The sequence below is a fragment of the Coturnix japonica genome, chromosome 20 (assembly GCF_001577835.2).
Source record: "Coturnix japonica isolate 7356 chromosome 20, Coturnix japonica 2.1, whole genome shotgun sequence".
NCBI classification, from domain to species: Eukaryota; Metazoa; Chordata; class Aves; order Galliformes; family Phasianidae; genus Coturnix; species Coturnix japonica.
This window is the reverse complement of record NC_029535.1, coordinates 7,564,623-7,580,418: the sequence shown is the minus strand read 5'-3', so window position 1 is coordinate 7,580,418 and position 15,796 is coordinate 7,564,623. Positions and strand designations below refer to the sequence as shown.

Sequence of the window (15,796 nt, the reverse complement as noted above, 5' to 3'; positions counted from 1 at the left end):
TCATTTTCTTATTGGATTAAAGCCTTCCCCACCCTTAATCCCACACCACGGGAAGCTCTGTTGGTATGGAAAGGAACTGAAGCACAAAGCCCCATTACTGATGATTTTGGGCTATCCCAGGACTCTCTGTGCCACATGGATCCCATCCCCAGGGATCACCCTGGCCAGATACAACCCACATCTGCAGGTAAATGATTCTGAAGGAAGAAATAAAACAGAGCACTGGAAAGGGGAGAGTGCATAAAGCTGCCTGATGCCCTCGGCTCTAATTCCTTGCTTCCCCACCCCCCTTCTCCCCACCAAACCCTGCTTCTTAATTACAAGCAGTCAAACTGTAAAGACCTTAATGGACATCTTAATTATCGCATTAAAGTTTGAGATGGAAAATTCCTCATTAGGTGGCATGCAGTAGGTCACGGCTGCAATAAATGGTGGCATTTTGCTTGTGACAGCGCCGAGCTTGGTGCCCTTTGCAGAACAGTGATGCCTTTGGGGCACATCCTGACCCTGGGAAGGTGCCAGGTGGGTGTCAGAGCAGGACTTTGCTGCAAGAGCATCTGCTTGTGTTTTCCATGAGGGATTATCAGTGAGAAGTGCTTTTTGCTGTCTCTTTTCCCCTCCAAAAAGTGCTGCTTTACTTTACTTTTACTCCTGTGTTTTGCTTTCCGTCTGCTTGAATGATTACACTGATTTAGTGTTAGGCAAGCTGCAGTACAACAGTGCTCCTTCAGTGCTCTCAGGCCAATGCCAGCTACTGAATGTGCCCTACACAACTTAAAAACAAACCAACCCAGCAGTTCTAACCCACAACAGCAGTACAATGTGCCTGCAATTAATCAGCACAGCTGCAGACTTCCATTCCCTTTCACACTGTGATGAGGAATGAGCAGGTTTTGGGGTGATCCGTGGCCACTCAGAGCTCCTCAGGCCAAAAGAGCTGAAGTCTAGCAGAGGTGGTTTGCACCTTTATAAGCAGGGAAGCAGGACTGGAAGGGCTGAAGACAATACACACGCTATTAAATTGACTTCAGTATCATTTTGATAGCACTGAGTTGCACAGCCTCCTTTCTAAGCACGTGCAGGAGAAAATTAGCAGATCCCACAGTCCTCAAAGACATCTTCTGGACTACGTGGCTCTGCTCTTCAGTGCTCCTCAGCCCAGCTCAGCCAGCTGTGCCAGCTGTGCCAGGGCCAGGAGCAGCAGCTCTGGGCTGGCAGCAGATCCCACATCCCAAATCTAACAGCTCCCTCTGTTGGCATCTGCTCGAACCTTGAGGATGCACAAAAGTTGGCAATTTGTGCTGGTTTTTTTTTAACACAGACTCCAGCCAGAAGACAGTCTGTGTGCAGGGCATGTGCCATCCAACAGCAGACTCAGTTCTCTTGTGTTATCACTCCAACAAGTGATACCCTGATCTTCTCCCAGCACGGCCTCCCACCCCCTCCCCAGCCCCCAGGGCTTGGTGACAGAGTGCACTCAAGCTCTGTCTCATTGAGCATCTCTGCATTACAAGGGCAACCACACAGCGTGCAAACAATTTGCTGCCTTTATTTTTGTAGGTCCTTCCATAACACAGTCTCTGATAGCGAGCTTTGGCAAGGCTGCTTAAACTAGTAATTGTATAGCTATGGAAAAGAGGTTCAATGCTTTGCTGAGGATATCTGAAGGTGGAACCTGGCCTTAGATCTGTACCTAACTGGCCAGTTTACAGAGGCAGATAATGCAGACAACCCACCAAAGTGCTGGGTGAGCTGTGAGTGAAGGGTGGAAGAAAAAGCAGTGACTTACTTCAATGTGAAATACCACATGGAAAATAGACCCTGCAAAAGCAGAAGCTGTAGGCTGGTAAATCCTTCTGCTCTAGAAATCCTGTGGGCTTTGCTGGGAGTACCACAGAAAACAGGCATGCAGAATCAGGCCTCGGATACATAAAATATAGAATTTGGTACTTAAATTTAAAAATATTTATAAATAACTTAAGACATTCAGGCTCAGAGACGTGAACAGCCAAGTATTTCCCCCTGACACAGGGAACAGAATGGATCCACATCCAGCACTATGGCTCCCCAGTGCAGGGATTGGCTTTACACCTCATGCAGATGCTCCCTGGAGTAGGAAGGACACAGCAGGGAGCACAGACCCATAGCACTGCACATGATCAATTCTTCACATACATTCACAGCATACAGTGAAATGGCTTTGGAGGACTCATCAGCTGCCCCTGTACTATGAGGGCAGCACAGCCTCATGTCCCCCCGATGAGGGGTTTGGGCTTTGAGGTCTCAGCTGGAGCATGGTGAAGGCAGGGTGGATGGGATGTCCTGCCCAGGGCTACCAGCTACAGATCTTCACTTGCTCTGAAGGAAGCCTTGAATCCATCTCACAACCTGTTCTCATGTGCACCCAGGTTGGACCTGCAGAGCAGATTGCAAAACGAAGGCACACGAGGGGCAGTTAAGGTCAGAGGTGCATTCTTTTGGATTTTGCTTTTAGTCCAGACAAAAAGCAAAGCATTGGAAATATCCCACACAGACACAGGATGGCCAAGCACAGCCATCCCCATACTATGCACTTTGTAAGCTGAGAATGCAAATTGCAGCCCCGTCCAGCAGGACAGCCACCCACACACATGGCCCCTGGAAGGGACCAGGGCAAAGCAAGGCCACCTTCTCACTATAGACTTTGAGCTGGATGGTCCCACCAACCACCAGCCGTGCCCTGAGCAAAACAGGAACTCTACATTTCTCTTCTGCTGTGGGTTTCATTCGGACCCACTACAAACATGGTCCCAGTCATTGTCATCCCATTAAAACACCCACAAAACAATAGTGTTCTTTGGCACTGGTGCATCAGTGGCACACAGATATGACACACTCCGCTCCTTCGACTCATTGCTACAGGTCAATGTAGGCAGAGTCTGTGTCCACCCTCTGGGCCTCTCCAAACACCAGGAACACACAGAGACCAACACTGTTGACAGCAGCCACCAGGTTGAAAACAGAAATCCAGGAGCCCGTTGTTTCCATCAGATATCCAGCCAGGTACACGCAAACCACACCTGTGCAGAGGGAAGAGATAGAAATGCAGAGGGGCTGCATCCTGCCTGCCCATGGGATGAGCTGCAGGGAGAGCCTTACCTAGCAGAGCTCCGCCTGTATTTCCAACACCTGCAAAGAGAAGAGAGGGGAAATGCCCTTTTGTTTCATCTCACAGGAACTGGGTATTAACAACATGAAGACATGCACATCTTCACCTGGCTTGCCAACCCAACCCATTCGTTCTGTGTGCACAGCAAAATGCCATGCAAATAGTGGGGCCAACCAACACTTCACCTCTCTGCTGGCAGCCATCAGACAAACGAAGCAGCTCAGCTGTGCAGCTCCATGCATGGAAGGGAGCTGAGGCTGAAGGCACAACACCTCAAACCCTGTCTGTCCCCACACGGCCCAGAGGATTCCTTACCAAACAGCAAGCCAGCACAGGACGGGGCCAGGTCTTGAACGTTCACTGAAATGCCACTAGTGAGAAACAGAGGGGGGAAATGGCAGCTTTAATGGAGCAGGATTTGCTTTGTCATTGTTTGCACTGAGTTCAGCTGGTCCAACCAAAGTAAAGGATCCCAGATAATACTGGTGAGAGAGGACAAGGAGGGAAGAGGCTGCAAGCAGAGCAACATAGAAGGATTCAGCTCCAAGCGCTCAGAGAGGATGAAATGCAATCCACCTCCTGCTTGGTGCCCCCACAAGCTGCTCAGTCCTGCATGCCCCGCAGCACACAGATCAGAGGGCGATGCTCAAGGTTAGCACCAATGGGGGGATGGAAGCAGGCTGTTCACAAAGCCCCACCAGTGTGGGGTGGGAGCTGAGGGGCTGTGGGTACCTGTGGTTAAAGGTCTGAAGCCCAACAGAGGCTGAGGCAAACACTATAGCGTTGCAAAAACTGGATGTCTGGCCCAGGCACAGGGCAAAGACGCTTGAGACTCCAGAGCCAATGACCTGGAGAAAGAGAGAAATTAAATACCTCAGTGAGTTTTCCATGAGCAGGTAGTTCAAGCTGCTCCCATGGCTTCAGCTCTCTTACCTGCATGAACTTACGGACGGTGACGGTTCTGTACCCTGGAAGAGAAGGAAGAGGCCAGTTAAGGCAGCTCAAAAGGTGTCCTTGATCCCAGCCAGGAGCACAGAGTGATTTCAGATGGCCAGAACTCATCTCTAGATGGATCTTGTGAGACCAAAGAGAGCTCCAAGAACACAGATGGGGCAGCACTCCCACAGCTGTCATATCAAGACAGCATGTTGTCTGTTTGCCGGGTCTTCTCCTTCCCAATATGCCTCTCTCATTCCTCCTCCCAGTTCCATTCCCGCAATAAAACAAAAGCTGAGGAAAAGCCAGAAGGTCTCTTACCCTGATTAATTAAATGATCGGACAGAAATCCACTAAACAAGCTCGTTGGAATTGCAACCAGCCAGGGAACTACATTGAACACCCAGCCCTGAAAGACAGCAAAAGACAAGAGAAAGCTGCTGTCAGAGCTTGTCTGCAAATGTTTTGCAAAAGTCTGCAGAAAGGAACCAAATGAAGGGAGCAGGACTTCTTACAGGCTTCTACTGCCTTCCCAGAGCACAGCCCCCAGGTCTGCATTGCCAAACCAGGCAGCACTGCTATCTCTGTCCCTCTGCACACCCCAGCAGCAAGGACTGAGCATGGCAAAGTTTGGTGCTCAGCACAGTGATGTGCAGAGCCGGGGAGCTCTGGGAGCTGCGGGTGTAGCTCTGCCCTGCGGGTCAGCATCAAAGCTGCTGGCAGCATTTCCAGCAGTGGCTTCAGCCTCGTTAGCAGCATTAGCAGGGAGCTGAGGGAATGTAGCTGGATTTTGTAATGCCAGGATTAGGTAACATTACAGCAATAGCATGCCTTGGTCTACTTTCAATTCAGAGAGCTTGTTACATTTGTAATCACAGATGATTGCTGGTCATCTGGATTACTGCTGCTCAGAGGCATTTAGTGCCCAGATCCCACCAGGAGCTGAACTCGCTGTGTATTGGACTGCATTCATCTCAGCTCATCCCCTTTGCTCAGAGCCACACGGACACATCCCACAGCAGCAGAGGGATGCACAGAGGGCTGAGTGCTCTGGGTTTGAGTAATCCTGTTCTGGCTGCTCATGGAATCTGTACCAGGGCCTACCTGCATCTCTGTGCATCACTGAAATTTTACTTCTTGGTCACTTTCAGAAATGTACCACCATAGGGGCTTGCAGGTCTGTGCACCTTGTAGCAACAGCTGGGGTTACTCAGCACACTCAGTCCCACCACACCAAAGCCATCCTTGTCTCATCCCACTGCCAAAACGTTCCTACATCTCCATCCACCCAGGTGGGTGGGGGGTGTGTGAAGGCATCTCACCTGCAGCAGGGGCATCTGACCAGCAGGTGACACAGTTTTACCGCGGTAAGGATTATCCTTTAAAATCAAGCCCCGGTTTATTAAAATATATGAAGCGATTATTGGATGCAGGAGCTCTATATGGAGCATCTTACATAAGAGAACCATGCTATAAGGCATAGCAGATGGTAAATTACAGCTGCAAGCACATTACAAGAGGTGCACCCAGCCATGGAGTCACTGCAACAGCACGGTGCTCTAAGACCTGTGCTGCTCATTAGAAAACCACCCCACTCTCTGAAAGCAGTGCAGGCAGCCCAGCTCGACTCCCATCCCCCCCCCCAACACCAGCACTGTGCTTACCTTGGACTCAGGGAATGTTTCCTTAAAGAAAGTCGGCAGCCAGGAGAGGAGAGTGAAAAATGTGCTGGCTGTGCATAGCTGTGCAACGATGACAGCCCTGGGAATACACAGCAGGGAGGGGGCAGTGAGCAGCAACGGCGATGCTGGGTGAGAAGGGCCACTCCAGCAGCACAATATTGCAGTTCCTGGTCTGTAAGTAAATCCCTCTGAGTGCTGCAGTCGCTTCCAGAGATCTTTCCATTCGTACCATGCACTCCCACACCCCTCTCTCCATGCCTGGCATCAGAGCACAGTTGTGGGCCAGGTTCACCCACCCTGCTGCAGTAGGTGTCACCAAGGGCTTCCTAAGGCCCTGCCATCAGCAGATGGCCCACAGTTATTCAGGGCAGTGAGATCTTCTGCCCCTGCCTTTAGCAGCCCCTGGGAACCCACTGCTGTGCTCCAGTGAGGCTCAGTGCCTCTCAGTGCCCAATGCACTCTCCCCCTCAAAGAAAAGGGCTGTAAAGAGATGCTTTTCCAATAGTGAGAATGCAGGGTCCTTGCGCTGCACTGCTTAGGAGCCCATTATTACAAGCAGCGTTTCTAACAAGTGTGTTGGGGAATGGTGATCTGGAGGAGCACAGGACTCACCCAGGGAGCAGCCTGCAAACCTGGTGGTGTTTCCCAAACGTTAAAGGGCAAAGCACAAACACACAGAACAAACAAGCACTCCGAGGTGAGAAGCCCTGGCAGGAGGATGCTCTCCAGCCCCACTGCCCTGGCACAGGGCTCAGAGCTCCTCCAGCTGCCTACCATATTGGAGCCTTCTTAAACAGCTGCTTCCAGGGCACTTTGCTCTGCTTTGAGATTGAGATGCTTCTCCTTAAATAGTCTAAGGGGATGATGAGATCTGGAAGGACAGAAACAGCCAAAGGAAAGCTCTGATCAGCAATATACTGTGCAAGCCGGACCAGATTTGAAAGAATACTGTACAAGCACTTTAATCTCCTCTAACTCTAATTCTGTTTGCAGTACTGGCACTGGATGCTCATTTTAGGTTCACCAAGATCTTCCACAGCACCCAGCCACTGCTCCATCCAGCCACCCTCACCATTTGTTATATTTCTAGACAACTCTTTGGGCACCTCTGGATTCTCTGCAGCACCAGGCACAAGGTGAGCTGGGCTCCTGCATCTCACGTACACTAACAACACTGTATCCAGGTGTCATCATTTGCCCATGTGTGGATTTACACCCAGAGTTATTTGGAAGAGATATTCAGGATTAACTGGTTTGTAAAAGCTCTATGCATAGATGCTCTTAGTTGGGAATAATATCTTGCCCTGCTTTAGCTTAATCCACTTAGCAGATCAGGCTCTGCGTGGTGTTTTCACCGGTGCTTAAAGGAATGGAGAGTCAGAGCGGACTCTTGACAGCAACAAAATACAGCATGGGACTGGGAACAGAAACTCAGCAAAGTGAAAGCTCAAAATCTTGTTTCTGGATTCAGCATCTTCAGGCAGACGCTGCCTGAACACAGAGAGACCCAAAGAAAACCCACCATGTAACACACCCTGGGCAATACAGGCTTGCTGAAAGCTGCCACCCAAGGCAGGAGGACTGATTTTACCTTTCTCTGTCAGCAGGTACTTGCAGGTGCAGTAAACCCAGAGCAAAGTGAGCAAACCAGAGAAGTAGAAAACGCTCTCCCAGCCGTACCAGTCCAGCAACAGAGATCCTGCAGCTCCAATCACCAGCGTCCTGCAAAGCAAACCACAGGCTGGCTCATGTGCCTGCATTTTTTACGCCCATAAGCGAGTGATTAAACACAGCAAAATTGCTGTATGGCTTTTAAGCAGCCCTTCCATTTAAAAAGGAAACTAGCAGGGATGGGAAAGTTCTATTATTGTCTATCAGAGGACAGTGAGCAGTCTTGGGCTGACCCCTGCTCTTCCTACAGGCTCAGGCTGCTTCCTATAGGAATGAAATGTTGCAAACGCTCTTCAAAGTCTGTCATGGAGAGAAAGTAAAACAAACAAACAAAAAACCAACACAGAAATCTTTGACATGCTCAAGAGCAAACAGCACACTTCAGAGAACACAAAGTCTTCAGCAGCACATGCACTGCTGAGAGCACAGACAGCAACTGCCTGAGGCTTCCCCAGCTGCAGGCAGCATCCTCACGGACCCAGGCAACTGCCTGCACTTCAGGCTGGAAGTTTTGCCTCCAACTATTTAATGTCCTTTCATCATCAGGATGTCCTGAGACTGTCACTCACTGCTCAAAGCCATCTGCCTTCTGAACTTACCCGAACTGTGAGCCAGTTCCCACTGTGCTGTATGTGAAGGCTCGCTCACTCTCCCTCACCCTCTGGGACAGCAGGCTGGCCAGGGATGGGAAGTAGACCCCTGTGAGCAAGGAAAGGGAGCTGTCAGGAAAGGGAGTCTCATAAGCAAACTGAAAGGAAATTTACAGGATCCATCGGGAGCTAAGCACTGAGATAACGAGGCAGGACTTTGGGTGAATTTGTTATGGGGGCATCACATAAACTAAAGGAACCCATCACCATGAAAGGTTTGCTTGTGCCTTCTCCATAATCCCACATCATCATCTCTGGATCAGATGGGTATTAAAGGTCCCTTCTAACACAAATGATTCTTTGAACTTGCACACACTCACTGCCCACGCTCAGGACATGGCTCTCACCTTGCAGCAGCCCCATGAGGAACCTGGAGCAGGTCATGAAGACAAGGTGTGCTGATGTGATCTGGGTGAGCACTGGGGTGATGAATGTCAGGAAGCCCCATGCTGATGCTGAGAGGAGGAGGACTTTCTCACCCCCTATTCTAGAAGGAAAAGAACATGTATAGAAAGTGAGCAGTAGGGCAAAGACAAAAGGGCAAAGGCCCCCTGCCAATGCTCAAGCCTTCTTCCCAGCTTTGCCAGTTTTTAAGGCAAATTCTCCCCTATGTAGGGAATTGGACTTCCAATTGGGCTGCTGCTTTGCTTTATTTTTATTACCACAGTTACTGAACCAGTGGCAAAAACCATATGAGTCACCACTGGTGGTATAAAAGTGGTCTTCACTGTCTAAAGGTGAACAGAAACCACACTGGTCTATGCGTCCTCAACCACCATGCTGGTCTATGTGTCCGTTAACACACCCACAGGTCTCTATGGCAGCTGTGTGGGATGGTTGGGGCACTCCCTCTGTTTGATGGGGATTATGCCTGTACAAAGTCCTTTGGTTCATGCTGTACTATAACCATAGAACCGATTTTAAGATCCAGGCATCTGAACAAATAGTCAAAACTGCATGTGTACTTTCTGAATCAGGGCTATAGACCCTCGGCAGGGCTGATAGAGAAACCCATCAAGCCTTTCCCCACAAACAGGCTTCACCCTTTTCTCTGCTACTGTCCCAGTGTGTAAGGTGGAACTACTGAAACTTGAAATGAGAGGTCAAAACCAAGCTCTGTGCTACTGAGAAAGCCCAAACAGGGGAAAATAGAAACGGAAATAATAACAACCGAAATGGAATATGGAATAATGGAATAGCAATAGAAATGGAAGTAACTCTCAGTACTGATCACTGATGTGTCCTCCGATGACCTGCGTCAAGCAGTAGCCCCAGAAGAAGCTGCTGAGCACAACTCCTGACTGCTTCTTGTCCCAGCCAAAGTGCGTGCTCAGGGCGACGGCGCAGATGGGCACGGTGACGCGGGCGCAGTACAACAGGCACGTCCCCAGCAGCAGCATTGCTGTCCACACACGGCACTCGGGCCTGAAAGGGGCAAAAAGAAGGTGGGGAAATGGCTGAGTGGATGTGCCTGGCAGAGCTGCCTTTTTCTGCCCCATACATAAGCTCTAGGAACTGTTCTTTCAAGGGTAACAAAGGAGAGGTCAGCTCATGACACACCATGTTGGAAGCAAATATTTGCTGTTTGGCACTCCAACCCCATTACCCAGGGGAGGTGGCACATTACCCTTTATAAATGTGACACGGATGGAAGAGTGTTCTGGTGAGAGATGGGACACCATGGGGCTGAACAGCCCAGAGCAGGGAGCAGAGTAACCCAGCATATAAGAAAGAATGGGTTTGCAGCCCGTGCTCAGTTTTGGTAGGTGAGCACCCAGCCCCAAGGTAAGTAAATGCTCCAGCAGGAAGGGCAGACAGGCTCTTGCCATTCCTGGCTCACTGGAATTCACTGTACTGGGGCACTGACCTCCATGCTTTCCACCCCACTGTCTGCATGGGAAACAACCTGTACCCCTTCTGTATTGAAACAACAACTTGTTCCTCTGTACCAGATTTATGACCAATGTAGGTTAATCCCACACAGCACAAGGCCATTGATAAACCTGTCTGTCAAGGAGGGAGACAAGGAAACAATGGGAAGGAAAGCACTCGGAGCCTCTGTGCTGCTCCAGGTGAATTTATTGCTATTTCCTGACAAGGCAAATAGGCAGCTCTGTGCCAGCCCCAGTGAGAGGAACTGGGAGCTTTGAAGGTTGGACCTGTCCTTAATGTGTACACACACTACTAAATAGCACAGGAACTAGAAAACCTCACTTATCTTTGCTGGAAGAATGAGTAGCAAAGGGTTGAGCTGCCTCTGTCACTTGAATCAGGTGACAGACACTCTCTTGCTCTTATGCTCTAAGAAGGATGTGTGCTGTAAGAGGGACATCAGCACTCCATACTCGGCACTGCTGAGGCTTCACCTTGAGTGTTGTGCTCAGTTTCGAGCCCCTCACTACAAGAAAGACATGGAGGCCCTGGAGTGTATCCAGAGAAGGAAAGAGGAGCTGTAAGGGCCCGGTGGGAAGGTGGGTTCACCGGCCCTGGATGTGCTTCAGACCCGTGGGCACAGGGTAGGGGTTGGACTTGGGGTTGTTAGTGGTCTTTCATCCAACCTAAGTGATTCTGTGATTTTATGATTCAATGATCACACTTTAACTTGCAGCAAAAACAAAGGCTGTTTGTTCATCACCTGCAGAGCTGTGGCTCCTATCAACCTCATTCTGCAGCCAGCCTGGAGCCCTAATCTCCCTCTTATCTGCAGTAGCACTATGCCGGTTAATAGGAGTCAATGAACCTGAACAATTGGGGTGACCCAGTAAAGCACCTGCAGTAAGTGTCAGTATTTACTATTATTTGGCTGCTGATATAGTGCACATTTTGATCACTGCTCCATCGCATTTATACCCTTTTCCTATATTGTTATCAGTAGATGCTTCCGTTCAATACAAGCATGGACTGTCACGAGGACTGCAAATTACCACTTGCTCCACAGGCAGCATATCCAGCAAGGAAAATCCACTCTGGAAGTCTGAGTGTGCCCACACCCATCAGAAGCACGGCAAGAATTACTTCTCTCCAAGGACAATGACGTGCTTACATCAGAGGAAAGAGCTCTGTAAACGCATTTTCTCCTAATTATAGTTATCACAGAGGCTGCCGATGAGTCAATGTTCTGCTCAGTGCAAAACAACAACAGCAAAGGTTACAGGAGAAGCCTGGGTGAGCAGAAGGGAGAAGAAGTAAAAGTGCTATAAGAACTAAGCAGTAATGACAAATCAAGTGTAAGGTTTTGGAGACTACAACTGCCCTCTGAAACGTGGAGCTTTACCAGCGTTAGCAAATTTACCTAAATTGCTTCCCTGCAATAATCTTTGCTGGAAATAACCAAACTGAGTAAGACTGAAGGACATCTAAGTCTAAACCTACAGCCTTGCTCTGCAGCTTCCTTCGTGCAAGGAGCAGCACCTGCAGCTGGGACCCAATTTGCAGACAGAGCAGCCATGCAGCTAGAAAACACTTCCTACTTCACAAACCTCCAACCACCACCCAGACAGACTATAATTAGCACGAGGACTGTAATTGAGCCCTAATGACTCTTTCTGGGTAGCTGTCTGTATGGCAGCAGCGCTGTGGTGGAGCAGCCCTGATGTCCAATGGGTCACTGTTTTGCTAAGAGGCACCCAGCAATTCGATGGGGGGGTTTGGATCCCACCGTGCCCCATCCAAGGTCGCAATGGCTGACAACAGTGTTTAAGGAAAGCCACAGTGGAAGGAGAAGCAGCAGCACAGGATGCCTTTATTTGCAGCCTGTTGTCCTGCTGGAGGAACTACTGCAGTAGGTGCCACAAAGCAAATATTGATTCAACTTTTATTTCTCCCCTCCCTTCCCTCAGCTGCTCTGTTTGCAGGCACTGCAGGTCACTGTTGAAATGAACTCGCTGGAATTCAGGCTATAAGGAGGGACAGACCCAGCTCCCAGCCACACCTCAGGGCCACCAAACCATGGGACAGCATCGCTGGCACCAGCACGGGGCCACATGGCAGGAGGATGACAGCTCCATAGCAAACCTTAGTCCCAGCTCAGCCACCACAAGCTTTGACTGACAGCAATCAACACAATTGCACCTGCCTGCCGTGGTGCAAGGAGATAACACCCAGGTGGTTATTTTGAACTCTGCTCAACAATCCTCTCACTTCTCTTTGTTTTTCCTACCAACATTTCCTCCCTCCCTCCAAAACCCAATACACGTATCCAGGGAATGCTCTTTCTTCCCTCCTCGAGCTGATGTTGTCATGCTGCAGACTGGCTCCACGCTGCTGATTTCTCACTGTCAAAAGCAGCATTTGGGTTCAGAGGAGGCTTTTTTCCAGCCAGAGCACAGAGGACACAGGGCTTTTTTTACTGGGAAAGCTGCTGATTTCCTGTTCGCCTCCTGTGCACAAACTTCTTCTGCAGAGCCACAGATGGCAACAAAGTGGTGTTCAGCAAATGCAGCTCTCAGTTTATTCCCTCTCTTCATTTCTTGCTTTCGGCAAAAGCAAAGATGAAAATTAGATGTGAGCTGCTCATGAGCTGGAAACTGTTGTTTAGTCCAGGTGGAGGAGGTGGGAAAATGTAATAACAAACCACACACGTGCTTTGCACACTGATATGAGACACACATGGATCAGCTGTAATTGAAATGCACTTCTTGCTTACATGTGCCATGTGAAAAGTTCTCAGCAAGGGCACAGTTAAAATCAGAGTGAGGAACCTGGATAATAAAAACAACCAGCAAAGAAAAGAAAGAAGCAACAAAAGCTGCAACATGGGGCTGACAAAAGATGAGGGTGCAGAGCTTAGGAACGCAGCGTGATCTCCGGGGCAAGAAGTGCAGTCAGGAGACTGGAGGGCAGCACGTGGTCATGATACAGATCCTTTCATCTGTGAAGCTGAGAGAAACTGCTATAATAGTAATCCCTTGTCTTCAGGTGTAGCCAGAGGCTGTGAAAGGCAGAGTGGTTTTAGGAGCTATTTTCTTCACAGGACACACTGCCTTTTCTGTTCTCTGTTCCTCTGCTGGAGGCACCATACAAAACATTGTCTCCATGTCACTGGTTGGATTTGCCCATGGCTTTCTTTCTAACTTATGGCTTTAAATTTCTCTTCTTGGAGCTTCAGCCTTCCCATCAGTCCAACCAGAAGGTTCTGCTTGGCACGTTAAGATCTCCAGACAAAAAAACGCTATCTAAACACCCAGGTGTGCTACAACACAAGCGATCTTATCAAGCTCCAAACAGATGAGAAAGACAATACAGATGATAATGTGTGATATCACAGCCATTGGAAACCTACCAAAAAGTCTGAGAAGGGCAGCTGGGGAAGTAGGGTGAACCAGGGGGTCCCCACTTGATAAAACCTCACCTCCACGGCAATTAATCAATGTGTGGAAGTGTCAAGAGCTATTATTCAATTGCATATGTTGGTCAAAAACTGTCCACTATGCTGATTTTTAACCACCTCACCAGCCACGTTCTGCACCTCGACTACCCAGCTGCCAACCAGCCCATATAACCTGGCAGGGTGCTCCTCTCCCACTTGTTTGCTTGAGGCCCACAAAGCATTCCCAAATGAGAAGCTATAGGTGTGTGCAGTTCTATATGGTCGGCATTCACCAAAAACACATCTTTCTTGATAAATACTTCACCAACAGTCATCACCAGCCGCCTCTTTTGTTTAAACCCCAACAGCTGAAAGTGGGCACTTTGGCCTAAGAGGAGTGCAGAATATTTTCATAGATATGTAGGATACCCTGAGTCTGAAGGGACCCACAGTGATCAATGACAGCAGCAAACCCAAAACCCTACAGTGGAGACCAGTGTCCCGGTGCTCCTTGAAGCTGCCAAAAGGAAGGCAGTTAGTAACCACACTGTGTATGCAGAAGTTCATCCAGGTGGGGATGAGGTAGAAGCACGTTGTTGGAATCCTGGTTTAAAACAGGAAAAAACCATAGAAACAGCACGGAGTTTTTGGGTTCTGAAGTGCTGTAAAGTCAGCACGCAGCCCACCAGCATCCAACCTTGTCCTCGATGCCATCGTACCAAGGAGGTTTGGGAAGAGGAAAAGAACAGAAGTAGTTCCATGCCGGTGAGCTCCTCCTTTTCCAGACTTAATCTTAATTAATCGCTATCAGCAACACAAACATCCCGGCTGGAGCACTTTGATAAACCTCACCGTAGTTTCGACGGCACGTTTAAATAACTGACTGCAGGCCAGAAAGATATTAGAGACATCTTTTTTTTTCCCCTCGTGATTCACAGCAATTCCACACCTCGCCCTTCGGGTGCTTTCCTCCATCTCCCACCATCCAACAGCCGCGTGTCCCCGGACCCCCGAGCATCTCCGAAACCACCCGTCCGGATTCCACGCAGCAGGAGCGGCACAGAGAGCTTTACCTGGACCAGTACGGCTCCCCGCCTCCATCCCTCCTCATACCGTCGTGCTGCGGGGTTCGTGGGCCGTGCTCTCCTCCGCACACCGTCACATTCCTAACTCCTCCCGTTGCCATACGGGCAGCTCCTTCCAGCCCTGCCGGCTCACATCGCCCCGGCCGCCGGCTCCCTCCCCCTGCCGAGCCGCGGCCACGTGTCAGCGCCTCCCAGCCGGGCCGTTCCGGGAAGTCCCGCCGCCCTCCACGATGCCGGGGCCGCCCGCAGAGCGCTCGGACCGGGGGGGGGGTCCCGGTTCCGCATCCAGCCCCGAACTCTCGGTGTCCCGAGAAGGCGCTGGGCCGGGCTTTGGAGTCTCCATCCCTTACCCTCAAACTTGGTCTTTGCGTTCTTGGTCAATAATTAAGCCTCACCGACAACATCGTGGGGGCTCAACAGAAAGAACTCAAACCGTTTCACTTTTGCACAGCCATCCTCTCCCTGAGATGCTGGTGGGACACCCCCTCGATCCTCTGCCTGTGTGCCCACAGAAACATCTCCCGCTTTGCTTTTGTAAGACTAGAAATGAATACAATATTCCCACCTTCTTTTAGGAGAAAATGAATAGAAATTGATATTGTTGCAGCTCGATTTAACCCTGCAGGACAGAGCTGCTGCCTTCCTTAAATGTTGGATACGATCGGACTTCCTTATGGAAATAAATAATTAGAATAATGGTTATCTCACTTCAAAAGAGTGAGATAGACTCGATGTGAGTGTAAACCGAGGGGATGTGTGCAGAGCAAGCCCAGGGCTCAGCATTCATCACACTGTCAGCTTTCTTTCACCTGTTTGGACACAGCTGGAAACCACGCAAAGGAGGTAATTTTATTCCCTCTGCTACTGTGTGTTTCCAGAAGAGGGAGCCACGCCATGAGAAAACGCAGAGAATATCGATATGTTCCTTTACTTTGTTACTTCCTGGAGGCAAACATCCCATCGGGGTGAATAAACACAAATAGAAACCATTAGGAAGACAGGTGCTGGCTTCAGAAACCAATCAAGAACACAATCTCCTCTCGTTTTTCCTGCATTCACTTTAATCTGCCAAAAGATTAAACGAAACAGAAGATTACTGGGGTAATATCTGAGCTGACATCCACCTGCACTGAATTTCACCCACACAACAGCTGCATTATTTGAAGATCTTATCAAGTTCAGCACAAATTATGACCCAGTTTTGCTTTTGCTTTTGGGAGGATACGAGACAGAGCAATAGGTTCACATGTTCCATAAGAGGCAATTGGCATCTCCTAAAGGGAAACTCCAATTGCAGTTTGTGAACGAACTTGGGA

General features: G+C 49.4%; 1 protein-coding gene across 1 annotated transcript; it reads right to left on the bottom strand.

Moving 5' to 3' along the window:
- Window positions 1-1,524: 1,524 nt before the first annotated feature.
- On the bottom strand, window positions 1,525-15,441 carry SLC17A9 (solute carrier family 17 member 9). The gene is given in 15 exon segments (XM_015881661.2): window positions 1,525-3,059; window positions 3,139-3,168; window positions 3,464-3,519; window positions 3,881-3,996; window positions 4,082-4,116; window positions 4,406-4,493; window positions 5,749-5,845; window positions 6,541-6,637; window positions 7,358-7,488; window positions 8,037-8,136; window positions 8,435-8,574; window positions 9,315-9,512; window positions 14,469-14,858; window positions 14,860-15,020; window positions 15,412-15,441. Coding segments are annotated over 15 exon segments (1,833 nt in total). The 3' UTR covers window positions 1,525-2,895.
- Between the last annotated feature and the right edge of the window lie 355 nt (window positions 15,442-15,796).